A 20,009-nucleotide genomic window follows, 5' to 3' on the forward strand; every position below is an offset into this window, starting at 1 on the left:
TGTATAATTAGGCTGGTTTAGAGTCATGTTTACAAAAAGCAGATCCAAAATGTTTCTTAGGGATGTACAGTACAGGTGCTATTATAGTGGATTATAATACCAGGAACACTGATCTCATCAACAATAACCGTCATGAAATTAAAGGGTTAGTTCACCCAAAAATGAAAATAATGTCATTTATTACTCACCCGCATGTCGTTCCACACACCGAAGACCCTCATTCATCTTCGGAACACAAATCAAGATATTTTTGATGAAATCTGATGGGTCAGTGAGGCCTCTATTGAGAGCAAAGCCATTGAAACTCTCAAGGTCCATAAAGGAACTCAAAACATATTTAAAACAGTTCATGTGACTACAGTGGTTCTATCTTATTATAAAGCTCATAACACACTTTTTGTACACCACAAAAACAAAATAACTTTTCAACAATATATAGTGATGGCCGATTTCAAAACACTGCTTCGAAGCTTTACAAATCTTTTGTTTTGAATCAGTGATTTGGATCGTGTATCAAACTGCTGAAATCATGTGACTTCGGGGGTCCGAACAACAGATTCGAAACAAAAGATTCGTAAAGCTTCAAAGCAGCGTTTTGAAATCAGCCATCACTAGATATTGGTAAAAAGTCATTATTTTGTTTTTTTTTGGCGCTCAAAGTATTCTCGTCGCTTTATAATATTAAGGCAGAACCACTGTACTCACATTAACTGTTTTAAATATGTTTTGAGTACCTTTCTGGATCTTGAGAAGTTCGGTGACATTGCTGGCAATAGAGGCCTCACTGAGCCATCGGATTTCATCAAAAATATCTTAAAATGTGTTCTAAGGATGAACGAAGGTCTTACTGGTGTGGAACGACATGAAGGTGAGTAATAAATGACATTATTTTCATTTTTGGGTGAACTAACCGTTTAGGTTAAGTTTAAGTTCAAATGTTAACTAATCTTTAACTAATCGACTAGTTGGTCGTTGGACAACTAATAAACCAGGTGACAGTCAGGGGACAGGACAGTCGACAAGTCTACTAGTTGTCAAAATAGAATATTGCTACCATATTACCTTAAATATTACAATTAAAATGTTCAATAGTCTTTAACTAATTGACTAGTTGACATCTAATTAATTGACTAGTTGGTTGTTGGACAACTAATAAATTAGGTGACCGTAAGGGAACAGGACGGTCAAGTCTAATAGCTGTTAAACTAGAATACTGATACCATGTTACCTTAAATATATTACAGCTAAAATGATAACTAATTGTCTAGTTGACCTCTAACTAATCAACTTATTAGCTGTTGGACAATTAGTAGGCCGTCCTGCTTCCTCTCTAAAAAATGGCACTAAATAAAAATGTGCACTAAACCAGTCCCATATGCAGGCTTCAGTTCAGACATTATTTAAACGTGTCAAAAACACAGAAACATTTGCAGAAGTTAGAGATCAATTACAGCAGATATTCAAAAACACATTTGAAATAATGTCATGTTATTCTCATATTTCAACTACGTCCTCTTGGACATCCAGTGGGAATCATTAAGCAGCTGTACCTTGTACACAGCATTGGGAAGCAGGTTGTTCATTGTGAACCAGCCCAATTCCAGGAGATGCTCTGCTGTGTCATCAGACTTGTTCAACTGTGGAAGAGAACATCCCTTTAAGAGATCTGTAGCCAATCATGCACAGTCACATCCATAATAACTAACATTTTACCAATGATTAGCAAAGAACATTCAGCAACTTCAACCAAAACCTCTAAATTGTCCTTGCAGACTTACCTTGCTGTACATGAACCTCTGCAGTTCAAGCTCAGCTATCCCCAGCTGTCCATCTTCTTCCGTGAGACACCATCGGGCCTGAGCGAAGTAGATCTCAGTACGACGTACAACGCTAACGTCTTCTGGTGGTTTCCGCAGCTCCAGTTTGTTTGCCCTTTGCAGTTGGAAGTCCTTAAAACAACTGAGAGGGAGCAAAGAACTTTGATATATCTAAACATTTCAATCTTATATTGCTAATGAATGATCAACTGCAAGAATTGTGATTGTGACCAACCGGATGAGGATGTTGAGCTCTTCACTCTTCATCTGCATGTCCGTCTTCTCTTGGTTAAGCTGATTCTGCAGCCGCAGGTTGATGTCTGACAGCTCGTCTCCTCTGAACTCCTCTGATTGGGACTGTATGGAGTCAGATCAAAGGTCATTACGCACGAGTAGTTTGGAGAACATGATCTCAGATGGCTCATGGTTGATGTGAACTGAACACACTAGAATGCAGATGTGCACTAACCCTCATGTTGGAGTAGATCTGTTTCTCCAGGCACCGGATCTGAGCCAAATGCTGACGTACTGCTTCCTGAAGGTGCAAGATACTGCTACGCTGTTCCTCAGGATTGCTGGAGATCTCCAGCTGGAAACGCACACGCTGCTTCCTCTCACTGTGCTCCTATATAAAGCAAGAGATGTGGCAAATCAGAGAAAAAAACAATTTCATTCCAAAATTGGTTTCCAGACAATTACAGCCAGTTCCAACCTTGCGTCTGGGTTCCACATGGAGCAGCAGGTTATTGACAATGTCCAGTATCATGGAGTACTGCACTGGATTGGTGGAAATCTCCAAGTCATTGTGGATGAGGGTGAAGGTGTCAACTGCACCTGATATGACCGGAAGAAAACAATAATATAGCTCCGACTGAGCAACTTACAGAATCTTGAGTCAGTTCTTGTTTGGTTTGAGGTCACATACCAGCCTGTTTCTTTAAAAGGTCTTCCTTCTCATGGTGGTCACGGATCTCAGGTGGTTTGATGGTGGTGGCCAGTTCAGGGTCGATGTCGTGGCTGTACCCGATGTAGTACATGCGACAGCTACAGCGAGAGATGATACGCTGTACCTGCTGGGTCTCCTGCACCTGAGACGGCTGGTTCCAGTCTAAGGAAATAGTTGAAAAACACTACACTGTGGCTGCTGATTGGACATGCAAAAGATGCCACCACAAGGATGAGAGATGGCCCACTTGTAGGTTAAAAAAAAAAGAAAAAAAAAAAGGGAGAAAGCATAACTCTCAATGGTCCTGACCCAAATGGAATCCGAAGCCCTCACTGTCTTCCTCCAAGTCCACATTTTCATTATGTAATGCCACTATGACAGTCAGGTAGAAGTCTGCTGCGGAGCTCGTCTCAATACAGGCTTGGCAGAAGTACACATCGAGGGCACATAGTGATCATTAGAAATGGGCGATTTTGAAACACTGCTTTATAAAGAGCAGAAACCTTTACGAATCTCCCAGTGGGCCATTCAGTTTATTTGGCTGCGAGGGCCGGTGTTGTCATGGCACTGGGTTGAAATAAGGACATGGCCAAATGTACTAAGCTGAGTAGCCTAACTTTTTCCTTAAAACCATTCAGTGACAGATTTAGGCCTGGACGGCCCAGGGCGGCACGGGACACCCGCGCAATAAAAAACAAACAAACGAATACGCAATCGGGTTTTTGCCGCTCATTTGCACGTAACGTCAATGATATCATGTCACTCGGTGGGTAAATTAACCTGGTCGGGAGGGACTCTGAGTGTTCGCTCGGAGAAGACAACTCACTCAAAAGTATATGAGAAGAAGGGATGAGGTGACGTCTGTACGGACAGCGGGACAAGTTCTAAATCAACACTAAATTATGGTAAGGCAAAAGGTCTAAGCCACCGGAGGCCGATTTAAGTAACGTAAATAAATAAAAAGGAAGAGGGGAAAACATGCAAAAGATAAAAGGCATGTATGCAGCTTACTCAGGCCATATTTTATTATTTGCGTACCATTATTATGATATATCACTTATGTTATGTTGCTTGCTATGTTATTACACATTGGCAAACAATATTAATTTTTCTGTCCAACTAGCTTACATAACCAGACAGTAAAATGTGATTTCGTAACATGTAAGTTTTTTTTTAAACAAACGTAATAGCTTTAATATTTTACTGTAAAGTTTGTAGGATTTATGGTATTTTGTGTTATTTATTTGCCTCAATTTGTAATAATTTAAGTATATACATTTATATAAAATAGCAAAATTTTATGTTAATTCCACTTTAATAAAGATCTACATTTCTAAATTTCATTCATAGTGATAGACATGAAAAATGTGCCTGGGTTTAGTGGACAATTACTGCCATCTACTGGAAAGCAAACACTTAATTAAATTAAAATTAAAATAACATGAATTTTAACTACAGCCACTAGATGGCTAGAGAGTCCCAATCCGGCCCTGAGTGGTTCGGAACGTGTATCAAACTGCCAAAATCACGTGATTTCAGTAAACGAGGCTTTGTTACGTCATAACTATTTTGAAACGTTTCGAAATTTCAATGGTTCGCCACTGGGGGGCGATGATCTCTGTGAACCCATGAATCATGCGGATCCCCCATCCCCCCTCGACAGACTGGGCCAGCTGACCAATCAGAGCAGACTGGATTTATCAGAAAGGCAGGCATTAAAGAGAACAGAACTAAAACAGAGCATTTCAGGCAGAGAGTGAAAAGAGGTGGCGCAGCAATTTACAGTATGAGAAAGAATAGTGTTTTGATGTGTGCAGACCCCAAAAATAATATTTTGAACTTAAAGGGTTAGTTCACCCAAAAAGGAAAATTATGTCATCAATGACTTACCATCATGTCATTCCAAACCCGTAAGACCTCCGTTCATCTACGGAACACAGTTTAAGATATTTTAGATTTAGTCCGAGAGCTTTCTGTCCCTCCATTGAAAATGTATGTACGGTATACTGTCCATGTCCAGAAAGGTAATAAAAACATCATCAAAGTAGTCCATGTGACATCAGAGGGTTAGTTAGAATTTGTTGAAGCATCGAAAATACATTTTTGGTCCAAAAATAACAAAAACTACGACTTTATTCAGCATTGTCTTCTCTTCCGGAATCCTTTCCATTGAATTGATTCCATTGAATTGATTCAATTGAACTGATTCCATTGAACTGATTCCATTGAATTGATTCCATTGAACTGATTCCATTGAACTGATTCCATTGAACTGATTCCATTGAACTGACTCCATTGAATCCTTTCATCTGTCGGCGTTGGTTATGCACTTTTACGTCGCAGTGGTTGTTTTTGGCGATTAGGACATCCGCGACATTTTAAAGCATCGAAAATACATTTTGGTCCAAAAATAACAAAAACTACAACTTTATTCAGCATTGTATTCTCTTCCGGGTCTGTTGTCAATTCGCGTTCACGACTCTTCTTCTTCTTCTTCTTCTTTCCTGTTTTACGGCGGTTGGCATCCAGCTTATTGGTGCATTACCGCCCCCTTCTGCTCCAGAGTGTGGTTCACAACTCCACAGGGACGCTGCTGATGTAAGACGCTGCTGACGTGTTATCCGGTGCGCCCGAGCTTCGTTTACATTTTCAATGGAGGGACAGAAAGCTCTTGGACTAAATCTAAAATATCTTAAACTGTGTTCTGAAGATGAACGGAGGTCTTACGGGTTTGGAACGACATGAGGGTGAGTCATTAATGACTTCATTTTCATTTTTGGGTGAACTAACCCTTTAATATACACATAATATGAGCACTTTAAAATGGCGCACCTGTGGTGGTGCTGACCATGCCTCCAACAGCCTGGCCACTCTCCATCAACTCCAGCACTGAGTCCAGGTTCCTCTGCCTGTGCTCCTCAATGTTCTTCACCTGTAGGTCCACAAAATGGGATTTGGCTGCTGTAATGCAATGCTTTTTCAGTCATTAATTGTATTAAATTGATATCTGAACTCACCTCCAGCCACAGCTGCCAGTCTTCTTGTTCAGAGGGGTTTTGCTCCATGGTGGCGAAATACTGCATACCATCTAGCAGGCACGTCCAGGTGGTCTTCTGCTTGAGTGTGTCGCTGTACCAAGCGGGATGGTGTTCACATTGCAGTAGTTGTGCCTTGGCGGCAGATACCAGCACACAGCCGGCAGTCTCCGTACCTCGCAGCATCATCTAAACACCGTGCACATGGGAAGACATTTAGATTTGCTAAAACAGTATCAATAGGTTACTGAACTAAGAATTCGTACCTGACAGTTGACGAGCTCTATGAACCAGTTGCGGTTGTAAACATCATCAGTTTGGCATGCCGCAATACCACAGAGCTGGTCGCTCACTCCTGCATCCTCTTCGGAGAAGACCACAAACTTATCAGTCTCCTCGATAAGCTTCTGCAGCATGGACGTTCCTAAAAAAGGATCACAGAAACAGATCAACTGGGTTAAAGGAAGCCTAGGTAGACTGAAGACTCGCCAGTTTCAAAACATATTTGTTAGTCCGGAATAATAAAACCTCACAAATGAACTACAATATGCACCAGATTTTTGGGCCAACGGTCAAAAGAAGAGACTACCTTCATTCTGACTTTTCTCTGGGCGGGTGGTTGCGGTGATGACTGGTGTAGCGGGAGCCGTGTTTGAGGAGTAGCTGGACATGGAGCGCTTCAGCTTTTTCATCTGCACCTGGGTGTCGATTCGCAGACCCTTCAGAGCCTCTGTGGAGAGGTTCCTCTTCAGCACGGCTGCTTTCTTATAACCGTCATACAACCCAAAGGCAATGTTCCTGTTGGTGGTGGTCCAAGAGGCCCGGAGGTCCACTAAACATAACTTGTGCGTGTAGGAAGCATTGCTCTCGTCTTTTGAGTTCACCTCCTGAGACAATTTAAGCAGTGATATGGATTGATATCAGTGAATAAAGGCTTAAACACATTGGGGACATATTTTCCAACAAATATCATCTGGGAAAACCTTTGAGTGATATGTAATGTAATATAATAGCGCTGTCAAAAGTACCAACTTCGGTACCAAGTCGGTGCTTTTGACAAGATGTCTAAGTACACAAATGTCCCTGTGTACAGATGTCCAATTACAACATGTTTTTGAAGCGTTTTGTAGCCAATCACAGACATATCTGTTGAGCCCGTGAACATAATGGCCTGAATGGCTTTCGTCAACGAAAATTATGAATAAATATCATCGTCAACGAACCTTTATCACGTGACGAAAACGAGACGAGACGCGACGTAAATGCCAGTCATGTGACGACTGTAATTAAACGTATAACGCAATATTGTTGATGAATAAAAATGAGAATAAATGTGGTTTACAAAATAAAAACTAAGCTAAAATGTCTCTTAATTTTCGTTGACCAAAACGAGACGAGACGAAATGTTATAACGTTATTACGTCTCGTTTAGTCGCGTTATTATTATTATTTTGCAGTATTTCTGTTCCCTGTGTCACTTCAGTGGGCTACATCAGGTCGCACTGCGCAGACGCAGGCGACGTCACTTCTTCAAGCCCCACTCGTGGCATTATTTAGATGCAGCTGCGGTGAGTTTAGCATAAATGACAACAAACAATGTTGTCTGACACAGAGAAAGGGACCGATATGTAGGGAAATAAGTAGATTTCATGTGCTCATAACTTCATGAAAAATGCACAGATCAGGAAATGATTTAACATACTTGGCTAAAAACGTGTCTCATCTTTCCGGGATGCAGTGTGTATCCAATGATCCCGGACCCATCCATGTTCGTTTTCCAACGTGGAATAACACAAAATAGGCATCACCTTAAAGGTACAATTTGAGATATTTTTTTCCGCTAGAGGTCGCTAGAAGCCTATTCAAAACAAAGGCGTAGTTTGATGACGCCAAGTTTTAGAGCGGAAATTTGGGACATGTGGTCTCCATCTCAATGGACGGTTCAAAAGAATAGGGATTGGAGTCTGGAAGAACTCATGTTCGTGGATGCGATTATTAACGTTACTGTAGTATGAAGCAGAGCAGGACCGAGTGTTGCGCTAGCTGAAGCAATTGATCAACACACGCCTCACGAGCAGCGGGACTTTTATTATGACACAGTCGCCGGCGCCGCTTCCGCTTTTCCGGTCATGAGTTTACGGGAGCTGTCCTTGTCGACAGAACAAGCAGCAGATGGTAAACAGTAATTATGTTCCATAAATAAGTAACACAATTCACCATAAAACGTGCAAGAAGTAAATAAGGAACTGCTTGAAGCAAGCTAGTGGTTTGCTGGACGCTAGACACTACTTCCGCATTTGTCCACGGCACTGTTGTCATGTGGTTTCTACGTCAGTAAAGGCGGTAACAAAGGGTAACTGACGTCATTGACAGGCGACTGCACTGCCCCGTGTCACTGTTTAGAATGGGAATTTTCTCATGATTTACAAGTAGTTGAAAACATTAGAGATATTGTTAGTAATCAGCTGGACAAAATATATAACACTAGCCTAGTGGTTTTTGGATATTTTACTGCAAAAAATTTACATATTGTACCTTTAAAGCTTAGAAACTCGGCTTTTTAATGCATGTAACCATTTTGAAAAACTCTCGATTGCTGAGAAGTGCCTTTTAAACCTGCCATCTAGCGGTGAAAAAATTAATAACAATTTATTTAACTATACTTTATACCACAAAAATTTAACCAGATGCTCACATGTAGGAGAGCATCACAAAAAAAAAACAAAAAAAAAAAAAAAACTTTTCTCTGATCTTATTGCTTTCCTGAGTTATTCCATGTCAAACAAAAAAAAAAAAAATTAAAAATTATAAAAATGTATATATTTTTTTGTCTTTTATCTGCAGTTTTTCAGCATGATATAAGGTAACCTTGTTTAAAATGGGCTAAAATAAAATTTTTGTTTCATCTATACTACTATGTACTTATACTATATTGACTGGGTTAAACAGAATTGCATTACTAAAAAGAGACTAAAATACAATTTTCATTGACTAAAATTAGACTAAATGGCATCAGTTTTCGTCGACTAAAACTAGACGAAAATAGTCATGGGTAATTCTGACTAAAATAAGACTAAAATGCTAAGACTAAAAAAAAAAAAATGAACGTGAAAAAGTATGAACGCGACGTGTTTAAGAATCTGCGCAACAGCACTCAAAATGCTAGGGGGAAATACTCACATTTTTTTAAGTTTCAGTACCGACTTGGTACCGAACTCTGTACTTTTGACAACACTATAGTGAAATATTATTTCCTGTAGATAAATGATCATGTAAGAGAAGCGAATCACCTCCTCTATGCGGTTGCTCTGTCTCTGGTAGCTGAGCGAGGACAGGCTGAGCAGGTGGGTCTTCTTCACCTGGGCATTGATCTGGTGGTCGGCAGTCTCGTCCCAAGTGGAGGCCATGAGGTGCACGGTGACCAGAGAGAGCTCGCTCACCATCTGAGTAACGTTCCACTCGGAGATCAGTCGCCTCATCACAGTGCCAGCTGTAAAACATGCATCAATCATTTCAGCAGAACATTTCAAACACCTGTTAAACAGAGAGAGTGACTGAAGGCTGTTTGCTCTCTCACCCTGTGGGATGAGCCTCTGTGCTCCTCTGGTGAAGACATGACCTTTACTGCACTCCACCTGAATGCCTCTCTGCTGAGCAAATGATGCCCAGTAATGGACCTGCGGAGGCACATTAATACAGGTTTAATTCATATATTTTTTAATCACATTTAACTATCTTTCCAAAATGACAAAAGATGAAAATCCTTTGAATAATAAGACAGATACAGATAGACAAATTATTGTGTGACTGAAGCCAGTGTTTCACCTGTAGCTGTGGGAAAGATGCCGTGTACGACATCTGTTTGTAGTGCTGTCCAAGCTTCCTGCGGCTGGGTCTAAGGCTGTGGAAGAGCTTGCCTCTGCAGATGGGTCGGGACACGCTGGTCCAGGTGGCCCAGAAGTTCTGCATCCAGCGCAGGGTGCTGCTGTAGAGGAGGATTCTGGGCTGACAGGGCTCTGGGAGAAAATATACATATGAGCCTTTTAAAATCAAAGCTGAAATTACCTTTGAGGCTGGAATACACAACACGACTATTGCTTCAATTTTCAGTCTGGAAAAGTCAATGCTGGTTGCCTGAAGTCTGAGCCAGTCTGCAGATCTCAGTCGGATTTGATAGATTTCACAGAAAATCGTCTATGATGGGCTTAGACTCAGATTTTTTAGATTTCAACTTTGATTCCTTCCGAGTTGATAGATATCAAACATGTTTGATATTTTGAGTAGATTTTAGAACACATAGTTTCTGTGCGAGTTTGTGTTTGGAACAACTTGAAAGTCTGTTTGCGTGTTTAGTGCGTGATGGCAGTTTTCTTTGTAACCATTTACAAAGTTGGCAAATTTACAATGTCTAGTGTCTAAAATCTGTTCTGATTTTAAATGTTGTGTGGTGTATTCCAGCTTTTATCAGCATTTGGAAAAAAGTCTATAGTTCTTACTTTTGCCACAGTGCTGGTCGAGGTCCATGGTGATGGAGAGGTTGAGGTTTTCAGAACGGAAGGCCCTATAGGAGTCATGTGGCTGGACTGAAGTGACATCCGCAACGTTCTCTGCAGCACAGAGCATTACGGCATGGTGGTCATGTGGATTACCATGGCATAGCCATTGGAGGTCAAGGGTCATACATAGGCTCGGGAGATGCAGGAAGCAGATATCATCATACCTGTATAGAAACAGACCAGACACAGTTAAATCATCACAAATTAAAACATAAGTCACATTTTAATGCAATGCAACTACTAGTCGCGTACTTGGAGGCTGTTCTAACGTTGACTTCCAGGTCACCCTTGAAGACAAACTGCCCAGGATTCCAGTCAAAATTCAGCTTGCTCCACTCCCAGTGCAGGTTCTCTGTAGTGTTGTAAGGGTCCTAGACAAATTAAACATTATAGTCAACACTAGATGCTTACATGTGTGAGGGTTTTTTAGCAAGGAGCCTGGGAATGTGTGTTAGTACCTCAGTAGCGAGCTGATGCAGGTTGGCCTGTTCGATGTCCATTACCCAGCGGCCATGAAGAAGAAGTCTACTTTTATCCCACCAGGTCAATAGAGGGGACGGGTCAGCTGAAGGTTTGGTCAGTAAATCAACAGCCTGGCCAATCAGCGTCCAAGCTGGATCCCAGCATGGCCCCCACACAATGGTGTAGAGGGAAATATTCGCTGTATGAAGAAATAGACCAGTTGATTCATATTGTTGTGCCATCATGTTACAGACTTACATGATCAACAGGGTGTTGTGACTCACAATGGACATCGTAGTAGAACTTCAGTGGTGGCATATTTCTGTAAACGGTCACATCACCCCATGGCTGGCCGAGCTGGACAACCTGTTTGCGCTTTGCTCTCAGCTGCCCATCCTGCTCAGTGCCCATAAGGCGTCCCGACAGGGCCCACTCTCTGATCTCAAACAGGTATCGAGGGTAGTCCCGGATCCGCACTGAACCACAGAAGAAAATGAGCATGCTAGATATCATGGACCATGATAACTAAATTCTGTTTTAGAACTCACAATTGATTTCAAAAGAGTTTGATGTTAGCATGTTGCGATGCAAGCTCGATACTCCAAGTATAAAACACATGGGACACAAAAATGGGTAAAAAAATAAATTCTAAAATTGAACTAAAGCAATTTTATCAACACTTTTCAGAACTGACTTAACTTTTAATTGGCATTCTTTTGTCGGCCATCTTGGATGATTTATTTTTCACTGAGCTAGCAGTGTCGTTATTGTTAACTAAAACAAACTATTATAAAAGATGAAATAAGATTTTCCAGTGTAGCATTAGCTATTCTTCACATTAGCAAAATCTGTCAATTTAAAATGATGTCTAGGTCAGGATTTCACTGTGTTTGGAACAGATTTGTGTTGTAGATATGCAAACTAGCAAAGCAAGCATCATTTATTGGATTATGTATGAACATCGGGGTGTTTAATTCTGCTTCTGAAGTGCCACTGTCCAGTAAAGTTTAGCTCCAACCCCAATTAAACACACCTAAGCCAGCTAATCCAGGTCTTCCGGATTGCTAGAAACTTTGAGGAACATTTCAATTTATGCATTTGGTAGACACTTTTATCCAAAGTGACTCGCATTGCATTTAAGGTAAACATTTTATCAATTCATGCATTCCCTGGATATTGAACTCATTACTTAATCTTTGCTGGCGCCACACTCTACTGTTTGAGCTACAGTAAAGTTGTGCTGTGGCAATGTGGAGCTAAACTCTGCAGGACATCCAGGAGCAGGATTGGACACTCCTGTATTGAAGCACACTTCACTTACCCAGAAATGCATTAAGCTTGAATTTGAAAGCGCGGCACCACTGGACCACCAGCTGAAGGCCATCTCTAGGGAAGGGGCTGATGCCATCGATGTCCCTCAGCTGCTCTCGGATCTGCTCAGGACCGTGCAACGACTGATCCGCAAGTGCCACCAGCTCGAACTCCGACACCGTCCAGGTGAGCATGGACTTGCGCATGGGTGTGTTGGAGTACAACCTCTTGGATCGCTGAATATAGATCTCAATGTGCTTGCGCTCAAGGGAGGTGTAGAGTTCCTCAATCTTACGGGCCGGCAGGAGCTCGCCGTGCTGTTTGCGTAGGTCGGCCACTTTCTTGTCTAGCAGCTGCAGGCGTTTGGCGCTTTCCTTGCTTTCGTCCTTCATTAGCTCGTAATTGTCACGCAATTTGATCTCAAAGACGTCGTCCAGGAACACGAAGGAGAACTGGTTGATGCGGATCAGCAGGTCCGGCGGCAGGCAACAAGGCTCTGCTGGCAGGGCGGCATCTCTGTGTAGTGTCTTCAGCCACTTCTGCACGCTGATGGCCTTGTCGAAAGTGTCTGAGAAGTTGTACTGATAAGGGAACTCAATGGTGAGGTTGGGCGCAGTAAAAAGCCAGGTGCGATTGCGAGATGTTTGGAGGAAAGGGAATTGAGATCTGTGCTGTTGCATCTCCTCGAAATCATCTAGCATCTGCACCTCTGCACCAGAAAAGGAGAAGATGTCATTGCCATCAAAGTTGAACACCAGGTGAGGAGTCTTCATCAGCATGGCTCCAGACCGTTTGGAAAGCGAAAGTGCTTCTGCACTGAGGATGATGAAGTTCTTCTCGGCCACATGGGCGGTAAGCCGAGTGCTTGCCAGCTCTACACACACTAATATGCCAGAGGAAGAAGCTGCAGACTCGGTTTCATCCTTTTGTCGTAGCCTTAGAGATGCAGAAAGAGCCTTCCAATAGCTTTGGCTCTCTGTGATGTGCTGATACAGAAACATGTGATCCGATGGAGTCCACTGCACTGTTAAGGCATTTTCACTCTGCACCTGATCATATAAAAATGGGAGGAAATTAAATCAAGCATCAAGCTGTGGTTAACGTCAGCATGAAACAGAAATTACAATGTTTCCTTCTTTATTGTGACTTATATCTGAGTGAAACGGCTTAGAGAATGAGAAAAAAAATGACTGGATCATGGATGATTGCTAATTGCTGTGATCTCATATGAGGGACAGGTTGCTGGATGTGCCGATGTACACATCATTAGAGAAGAGATGTCGTTGCGAGGAGAGAGGAAGTTAAACGTTTTTGATTAAAGATTGCAAGGGCACATGAATTTTAATCAAATACTGTATTTTATAGAATGAAAGTAACTTTATTTATCATTTAATATATGCTGCAGCTTAGTCCAAATGACTTATATAATGTAATTAAAGGGATAGTTCACCCAAAAATGAAAATTCTGTCATTTTTGGGTGAACTATCCCTGTAATGTCAAGAACGCAAAACGTGCAAAGCGCACACAGAACCTGTTGTGTTGAGTGCTGCAGGACTGGACTTAAAGTCACAATTACAGTGTTGACACAAATAGCTGTCCCCCCACAAGTTATCACCCAAAATGCCACCATAACAAAACACAAAATTAAAAATGACATGGTTGTAGAATAACGCACAGTCTAAAACATTGCTTCCGTCTCGGTTTAAATTTTAAATGCCAAAATACCTTCAGGCTGCGTTTGCTGATGTGGTATGAGACCGTGAACGTGGTTAGGGTCAGGATGGGGTTGGGAGTTTGGGCGGCTGGGCTGCAGGGCTCCATACTCTCAGTTAGGGCTTTCACCACAGCCAGAGAAACACCCTGGACAGACACACTTGAGTTCTCCCCTGATCCTTCAGCCACCACTGTGTCCACCCTCACTGCAACAGCCCCTTTAATGCAATACAGAAAAACAAAGTCACATACTGGAACAAGCTAACATGCATTAAAATAGTTTTGAAGAGAAAGAGTGCAACTGGTATTTTATGCGTTTCTTTTACTTCCTACCTGCAACATTGGAGAGTGTGAATGTGTTTACATCCGCAAGACTGAGTTTAAATGTAAAGAGTGGTGGGCATGTTTGAGGCTTTTCCAGAGGGGAATGTAGGGAGACATTTTCTGCTTTGTCCAGTTTAAGAACGGAGAAAAGACGAGACAGACACAGAGTGCAAGTCTCGGACACTTCCAGCTGCAGGCCTTTCAGACTGGACTCCATACAAACACTCCCAGGAGGGCTGGAGTTCACCGTCCTTGGCTTACTATAGCTGCCCTGTGAGCAAATTAAGAAAGGGATCATGTGCAGTCAAATGGACATTATTTCAGAATATAGTCCATCCTGCATAATGAACAACAACTAGATAAATACATGACGATTTTACCTGCAGTGTGAGGCAGTCTAGGATAAGGGCTTCCCCCCAGACATGTTTTCCAGGTGGGTGAGGAGCCTGCTGGATATGGGAGCCCTGGCCCACACGCCACCAGAAATGATCCAGGGACAGAGAGGCCTTTTCAGTCACAGTCACACTCTTCACGCCATCCTCTTCTGAGTCCAACAAGTGCTGCAGTTCTGTGAGACACACCATAGTCAGTCACACCTCACAACAGGGACACTTTTGAGGGTCCAATCAATTGAACACTTAAAAGAAAGTAACAAGTGTTTAAGTGTTCACACAATTTTATTAATAACCAGAGTTTAAACAAAAAAGGAAACTGCTGCTACGCTCCTCAAGTTTTTCCATTTTTCCCTTCATTTAGAACTAAGAATTTAGTCCCTGTTTTTTTTAGGCTACAGTCAGTGTTGATATTGATAAAAAACTAAAACTACTAAAATTGTTTTTGTTAATCGAAATGTAGCTGAAACAAAATATAAATATTAGATAATTTATTAAAATATTACGGAAGAGGATTAGGGCCAAGCAATAATAAAAAAATAAAACCATCTCGAGATTAAAGTTGTTAAATTTCGAAAAATTTAAAGAAAAAAGTTAAATTATGAGAAAAAACTCGATAAATTTCCAGAAAAAAGTCGAAATAAAATGTTGAGAATAAACTCGTTAAATTACGAGAAAAAAGTCATTAGATTATGAGAACAAATTTGTTAAATTATGAGGAAAAAAGTCGATAAAATGTTGAGAATAAAGTAATTAAATTACAAAAAAAAGTCATTAGATTATGAGAACAAATTCGTTAAATTATGAGAATTTAACGACATTTTTCTCATAATTCAACAAATTTGTTCTCATAATTTAACAAGTTTATTCTGAACATTTTATTTCGACTTTATTCTCGAAATTTAACAACTTTTTTTCTCGTAATTTAACGAGTTTATTCTTAACATTTTACCTCGACTTTTTTCTCAAAATTTAACGCCATTTTTCTCATAATTTAACGAATTTGTTCTCGTAATTTAACAGACTTTTTTTCTTTTAATTTAATGACTTTATTCTCAACATTTTACCTCGACTTTTTTCTCAAAATTTAACATTTTTCTCAAAATTTAACGACATTTTTCTCATAATTTAACGAATTTGTTCTTGTAATTTAACGACTTCTCAACATTTCTCAACATTTTATCTCGACTTTTTTCTTGAAATGTAACGATTTTTTTCTCATAATTTAATGAGTTTATTCACAAGATTTTATTATCTAAACCTTTTTCTAAAATTTTTAACAAGTTTTTTCTTGTAATTTAACGAGTTTATTCTCAACATTTTATTTCAACTTTTTTCTCAAAATTTAACGACTTTTTTTTTTCCCGAAATTTAATATATAAAAAATATAATATTTAACAATACTAAAATAACACTGTCTACAGAACATTCACATCATAAGCCAAAGTGGCAAATTCAGATTTTCTGCTCAAATTTGATTTTTTTGTGAGGTTGTTCACATGACCTTTTGTGTTCCATATCTGACACTAATCGGATGCTCTTAACCTTTTAACTATCATTAATATAGTGTATTTATTATCATTTATCATATTCTATTAATTAGAAAATAATTGAATTGTGTAATTATAAAATATTTCATTCATATTAATAACATTTTAAGCAAGAACATCTTAAATTATTTGTTCTAAATAACATTAATATTACATTATAAATTATGTATTTGTAATAATATAAGGTGCTAATTATATGATTGGCTTAAAATGTAACTAATTGATGAAATTAATAGGATTTTACAATGCCACATTCAATGTGATACCGTTGGGCAGATCAGTGTCACAAAAGAATATTTTTAATGCATAGATTTTCAGAACACTTCTTGGATGCAGCCAAGCTATATAATTTTTTTCAGAGTGAATTTATGTCTAATGTCTTACAGAACAAAAACCTGCTGTTGTTGACTTTTTCAGTTCGAAGAAGAAAGGTGAGCCAACAACTGAACTAAGCCAACTGTCCATTGTGCTTAACAGCACTCAACAGCCACACTTTGCTATTTACCAGCATTGGCTGAGATGAAGCCCAAGGCAAAGGGTGGTGTATCTCCTAACTGCACGGACACATTGACATTGGACACGGAGGAGCTTATCAACACGGGAGCATCCAGCTGAGGGAAACGCCTGGGAGACAAAAGGACATTTATGTGAGAACAATAAACAAGACCTCCTTCACAGCCAAATCTGTGACGCTCAGAAAGCAAGCGGACGATTAATACCTTTTTTTACGAGTCGTTTTTTTGTGCGAAAGCTGGTCCCATGACAACATGTCCAGCCAATGGGAGAACTCTTGATGACGGTAGTGGATGATACAAGTGTTGATGGTGATCGTGCTAGAGATGTCAACAGATGTCACCTTAAGTAAGGAGACAGAAAAAATAATGAAAGATGCATGTATCAAAAAAAAAAGACAAGTGCTTTGATTTTGATAAAGAATTCATATTGAAAGCAACAACAGAACTCACCTGCAGTATGGTTCTGAGATTGTTTAGACATATAATCCTCTGTCTACTTTGTGACAGCAGAAGGCCATCTGAAAAATACCCAGTCCCCACAATGTTTATGCTTAAGGTTGTGTTCAGATTCCTAACCTTAAGTATAATTAATAACAATAGTGCTAAACAGTGTGTTCTTATGTACTTCACCCACCCTCCAGCAGAAGCTCCAGGCGGCTCTGTGGGAAACTGAGCTCAGGGGTGAAACTCTTCAAAGGAAGCTGTTCATCATCACGATCATAACCCACCTTCAAAGACTTCAAAGTCCAGTTCAAGTGTCTGAGAATCAAACATAGTTTGTTAGAGCACAAAAACAACATTTAAGATTAATCACAATGTCTCTAACAGCACAGCTCACCTCTTTTGACTGTGCATGGAGAGTGTGATATTAGTGTTTTCAAAATCCACATTGACCTTCTGTGGAACCAGTTTGTGAAGCCCCTCAATTGCTTCTGTTTGAATGTAAGAGTCCTCTGTATCACCTTCAAGAGACACAAATATTAAAAATCTTCAACAGAGTTGAATTTACAGCAGGGTCATTAGTTAACTAAGTGGGTTTTCACACTGGGTACGTTTGCTGCGGTCCGAGTCTGAGTGTGATTGTTCTTGGTACATCCGTAGCTTTGGTCTGGCTTCACACTCAGCTTGATTCTATCAAACCTTAGTGCATTTACATCCATCTTGCATCATCAAATACGTGCACAGCGCATGATAGAGAACAGAAGGTGGGTGAATAGTGTTTTTTTATTAATTTGGTACTATTATGTGCAGCAAAGTGAACAAGACTTGCATTTACTGTATGTACTACTGTGCAAATGGACTCTTTTGAGGAGACCGTGGATTGCGAGCCTTCATTTGCACTCACTCTGCACGATGACACTGTACACTCACTCTTGCTTGTATCCAAGGTAAAATAATCACATTACAGAGGTGTTTTGTTTTGTTTAACTAATGACGTTGTCATTGGCTAAAACACATGCGCAGGTTACTTTACTTCCTGAACAAGTGCGCACCCGAGTCAGAGTTACTTTCACATTCATGCATATCACACCACAGTTCCAGTGCAACCCAACTCAGAACACCTTCTATAGGTAGTCTTGGGTTTGGTACCCAGTTGCACTCCCAGCATGACAGCTTTCACATTACCAGTTTTTCATACAAACCGCACCCCGTTTCAAACTAAACTGCCAGTGTGAAAGCACCCTAAAATTAAAACCATAAAAAACAACAACCCTTGAACTGAAATAAAATAAAAGATATTCAGCTACATTTCTTCTTATTTTTCTTTAGTTTAACATGAAGCACTAAAATAACTGAAACTGAAATAAAAATTATATTACATAATATTAACATATATATTATAGCTTTATATCAACATATATTAATAATAATAATAATAATAATAGTAATAATGACCAAAACACAACAAATTTTGAAAAAAATAACCAAAACTTTAACTAAAACTGAAAATGGAAAATATAAAAATAAAAACTTCATAAAAGGATAATAGTAAAAATATTAATAAAAACTATCATAGTATATTAATGATACTAAAATAACACGGATTTACAGTAGGGCTGCACAATTGAAAGGGATAGTTCACCAAAAAATGAAAATTCTATCATCATTTTCTCACCCTCAAATTGTTCAAAATCTGTGTTCTATGGAACACAAAAGAAGATATTTTGAAGAATGTTTGTAACCAGACCACTTTGGGGTGCCATTGACTTCCATAGTAGGAAAAAAAAACTACTATGGAAGTCAATGGTGCCCCAAAACTGTTCAGTTTAACACATTCTTCAAAATATCTTCCTTTGTGTTCAACAGAACAAAGAAAATTATACAGATTTTGAACAATTTGATGGTGAGAAAATGATTTTCATTTTTGGGTGAACTATCCCTTTAAGAGCTCAAACTTTATTACTTAAAAAACATGACATTTCGGCCATCCAAGATCTTCATCAGAAAAAATAAACAATTTTATTTTGCAGAACATCTATAAAATTGCAATACTACTATATATGGCTGTCTTCATTTCTCCATTTTCAAATGTTATAACCAAGGATTTATTTTGGAAAACTGTAGGGAGCCCATAAAACTTCTCTTTTGAAGACAACAGCCGGTTCATAAGAAATTTTTCTCATTAGAAGTTTGGAGCATCTTGCATTCCCAAAAGCATGTTATAAGTGTCCCAAACTCAGAGCAGCTGCAGAGATGGAGTTTATATGGAGTAGAATTTACTGCGAATCAAGCTGCTCTGACACACTGAAAATACTGGAATATAAGATGTTTGCGTGTAAATAAAGTGCTGTGTCACTCTGAAACTTTAATATCCACACTTTTAATATCAACATCACAATTTTAGCTGTATAATGATTAATTGTGCAGCCCCAATTTAACCTATCTAAAATTTAAAACCTGATTCGGTCAAACCTGCAGTTTGACTGGTGCCGTGAAGTGGTGCAGATCCTGGAAGTTTGGGTAACTGGCTGAGGAACAGACCCTCGTGAAGTTCAGCCAGCAGAGTTCTGACACACAGTCCCAGATGGCCTGGCCTGAGATCAGGCAGACTCACGTCACCATTCAGGGCCAGACTCAGGGACACCTCAGCCAGACAAGTGTCCTGCTAATGAGAGGACAAGCACTCCGTTATCACCTTGTAATCCAATTATTTATGTTTTGTACACAACATAGTGAAGTAAAACCTTAACACATATACAGTATGTGTGGTGTACATACCAGTCTGCTGCTCTTCAGAACTTTACTGCTAAGTTGTCCCACTGAGAAATCCCAGGCCAACCTAACAACATATCAAGAAGTTGTCATTTTAGTGGGCATTTGGGTAACCTGTTTCTTTAAATGCTTGCTCAGGGGCAAAATGGTCCACATTTATGGCTTGATCCTTGA

At 39.8% G+C, this 20,009-nt stretch overlaps 1 protein-coding gene across 6 annotated transcripts in view; it reads right to left on the reverse strand.

The window, feature by feature from the left end:
• The window catches only part of LOC137004567 (bridge-like lipid transfer protein family member 2), a 30,487-nt gene that overhangs the window by 5,704 nt on the left and 4,774 nt on the right, over positions 1-20,009 (reverse strand). For 5 of the 6 annotated variants that reach the window (XM_067365008.1, XM_067365010.1, XM_067365007.1 and 2 more), the window contains 28 exons: positions 19,842-19,902; positions 19,536-19,728; positions 17,461-17,584; positions 17,257-17,381; positions 17,073-17,140; positions 16,827-16,963; positions 16,613-16,731; positions 14,546-14,733; positions 14,175-14,436; positions 13,854-14,059; positions 12,138-13,176; positions 11,101-11,292; positions 10,813-11,015; positions 10,607-10,725; positions 10,295-10,518; positions 9,624-9,814; positions 9,376-9,475; positions 9,089-9,288; positions 6,388-6,685; positions 6,065-6,222; positions 5,781-5,987; positions 5,596-5,695; positions 2,743-2,925; positions 2,530-2,651; positions 2,287-2,442; positions 2,053-2,174; positions 1,779-1,959; positions 1,551-1,637 (listed from right to left, as the gene is read on the reverse strand). In XM_067365008.1, coding sequence (XP_067221109.1) covers positions 1,551-1,637; positions 1,779-1,959; positions 2,053-2,174; positions 2,287-2,442; positions 2,530-2,651; positions 2,743-2,925; positions 5,596-5,695; positions 5,781-5,987; positions 6,065-6,222; positions 6,388-6,685; positions 9,089-9,288; positions 9,376-9,475; positions 9,624-9,814; positions 10,295-10,518; positions 10,607-10,725; positions 10,813-11,015; positions 11,101-11,292; positions 12,138-13,176; positions 13,854-14,059; positions 14,175-14,436; positions 14,546-14,733; positions 16,613-16,731; positions 16,827-16,963; positions 17,073-17,140; positions 17,257-17,381; positions 17,461-17,584; positions 19,536-19,728; positions 19,842-19,902 — 5,365 coding nt within the window. The remainder of the gene's footprint in view (positions 1-1,550; positions 1,638-1,778; positions 1,960-2,052; positions 2,175-2,286; positions 2,443-2,529; positions 2,652-2,742; positions 2,926-5,595; positions 5,696-5,780; positions 5,988-6,064; positions 6,223-6,387; positions 6,686-9,088; positions 9,289-9,375; positions 9,476-9,623; positions 9,815-10,294; positions 10,519-10,606; positions 10,726-10,812; positions 11,016-11,100; positions 11,293-12,137; positions 13,177-13,853; positions 14,060-14,174; positions 14,437-14,545; positions 14,734-16,612; positions 16,732-16,826; positions 16,964-17,072; positions 17,141-17,256; positions 17,382-17,460; positions 17,585-19,535; positions 19,729-19,841; positions 19,903-20,009) is intronic. The other variant, XM_067365011.1, reaches the window with a different exon arrangement.

Source organism: Chanodichthys erythropterus, chromosome 17 (assembly GCF_024489055.1).
Source record: "Chanodichthys erythropterus isolate Z2021 chromosome 17, ASM2448905v1, whole genome shotgun sequence".
Taxonomy (NCBI): domain Eukaryota; kingdom Metazoa; phylum Chordata; class Actinopteri; order Cypriniformes; family Xenocyprididae; genus Chanodichthys; species Chanodichthys erythropterus.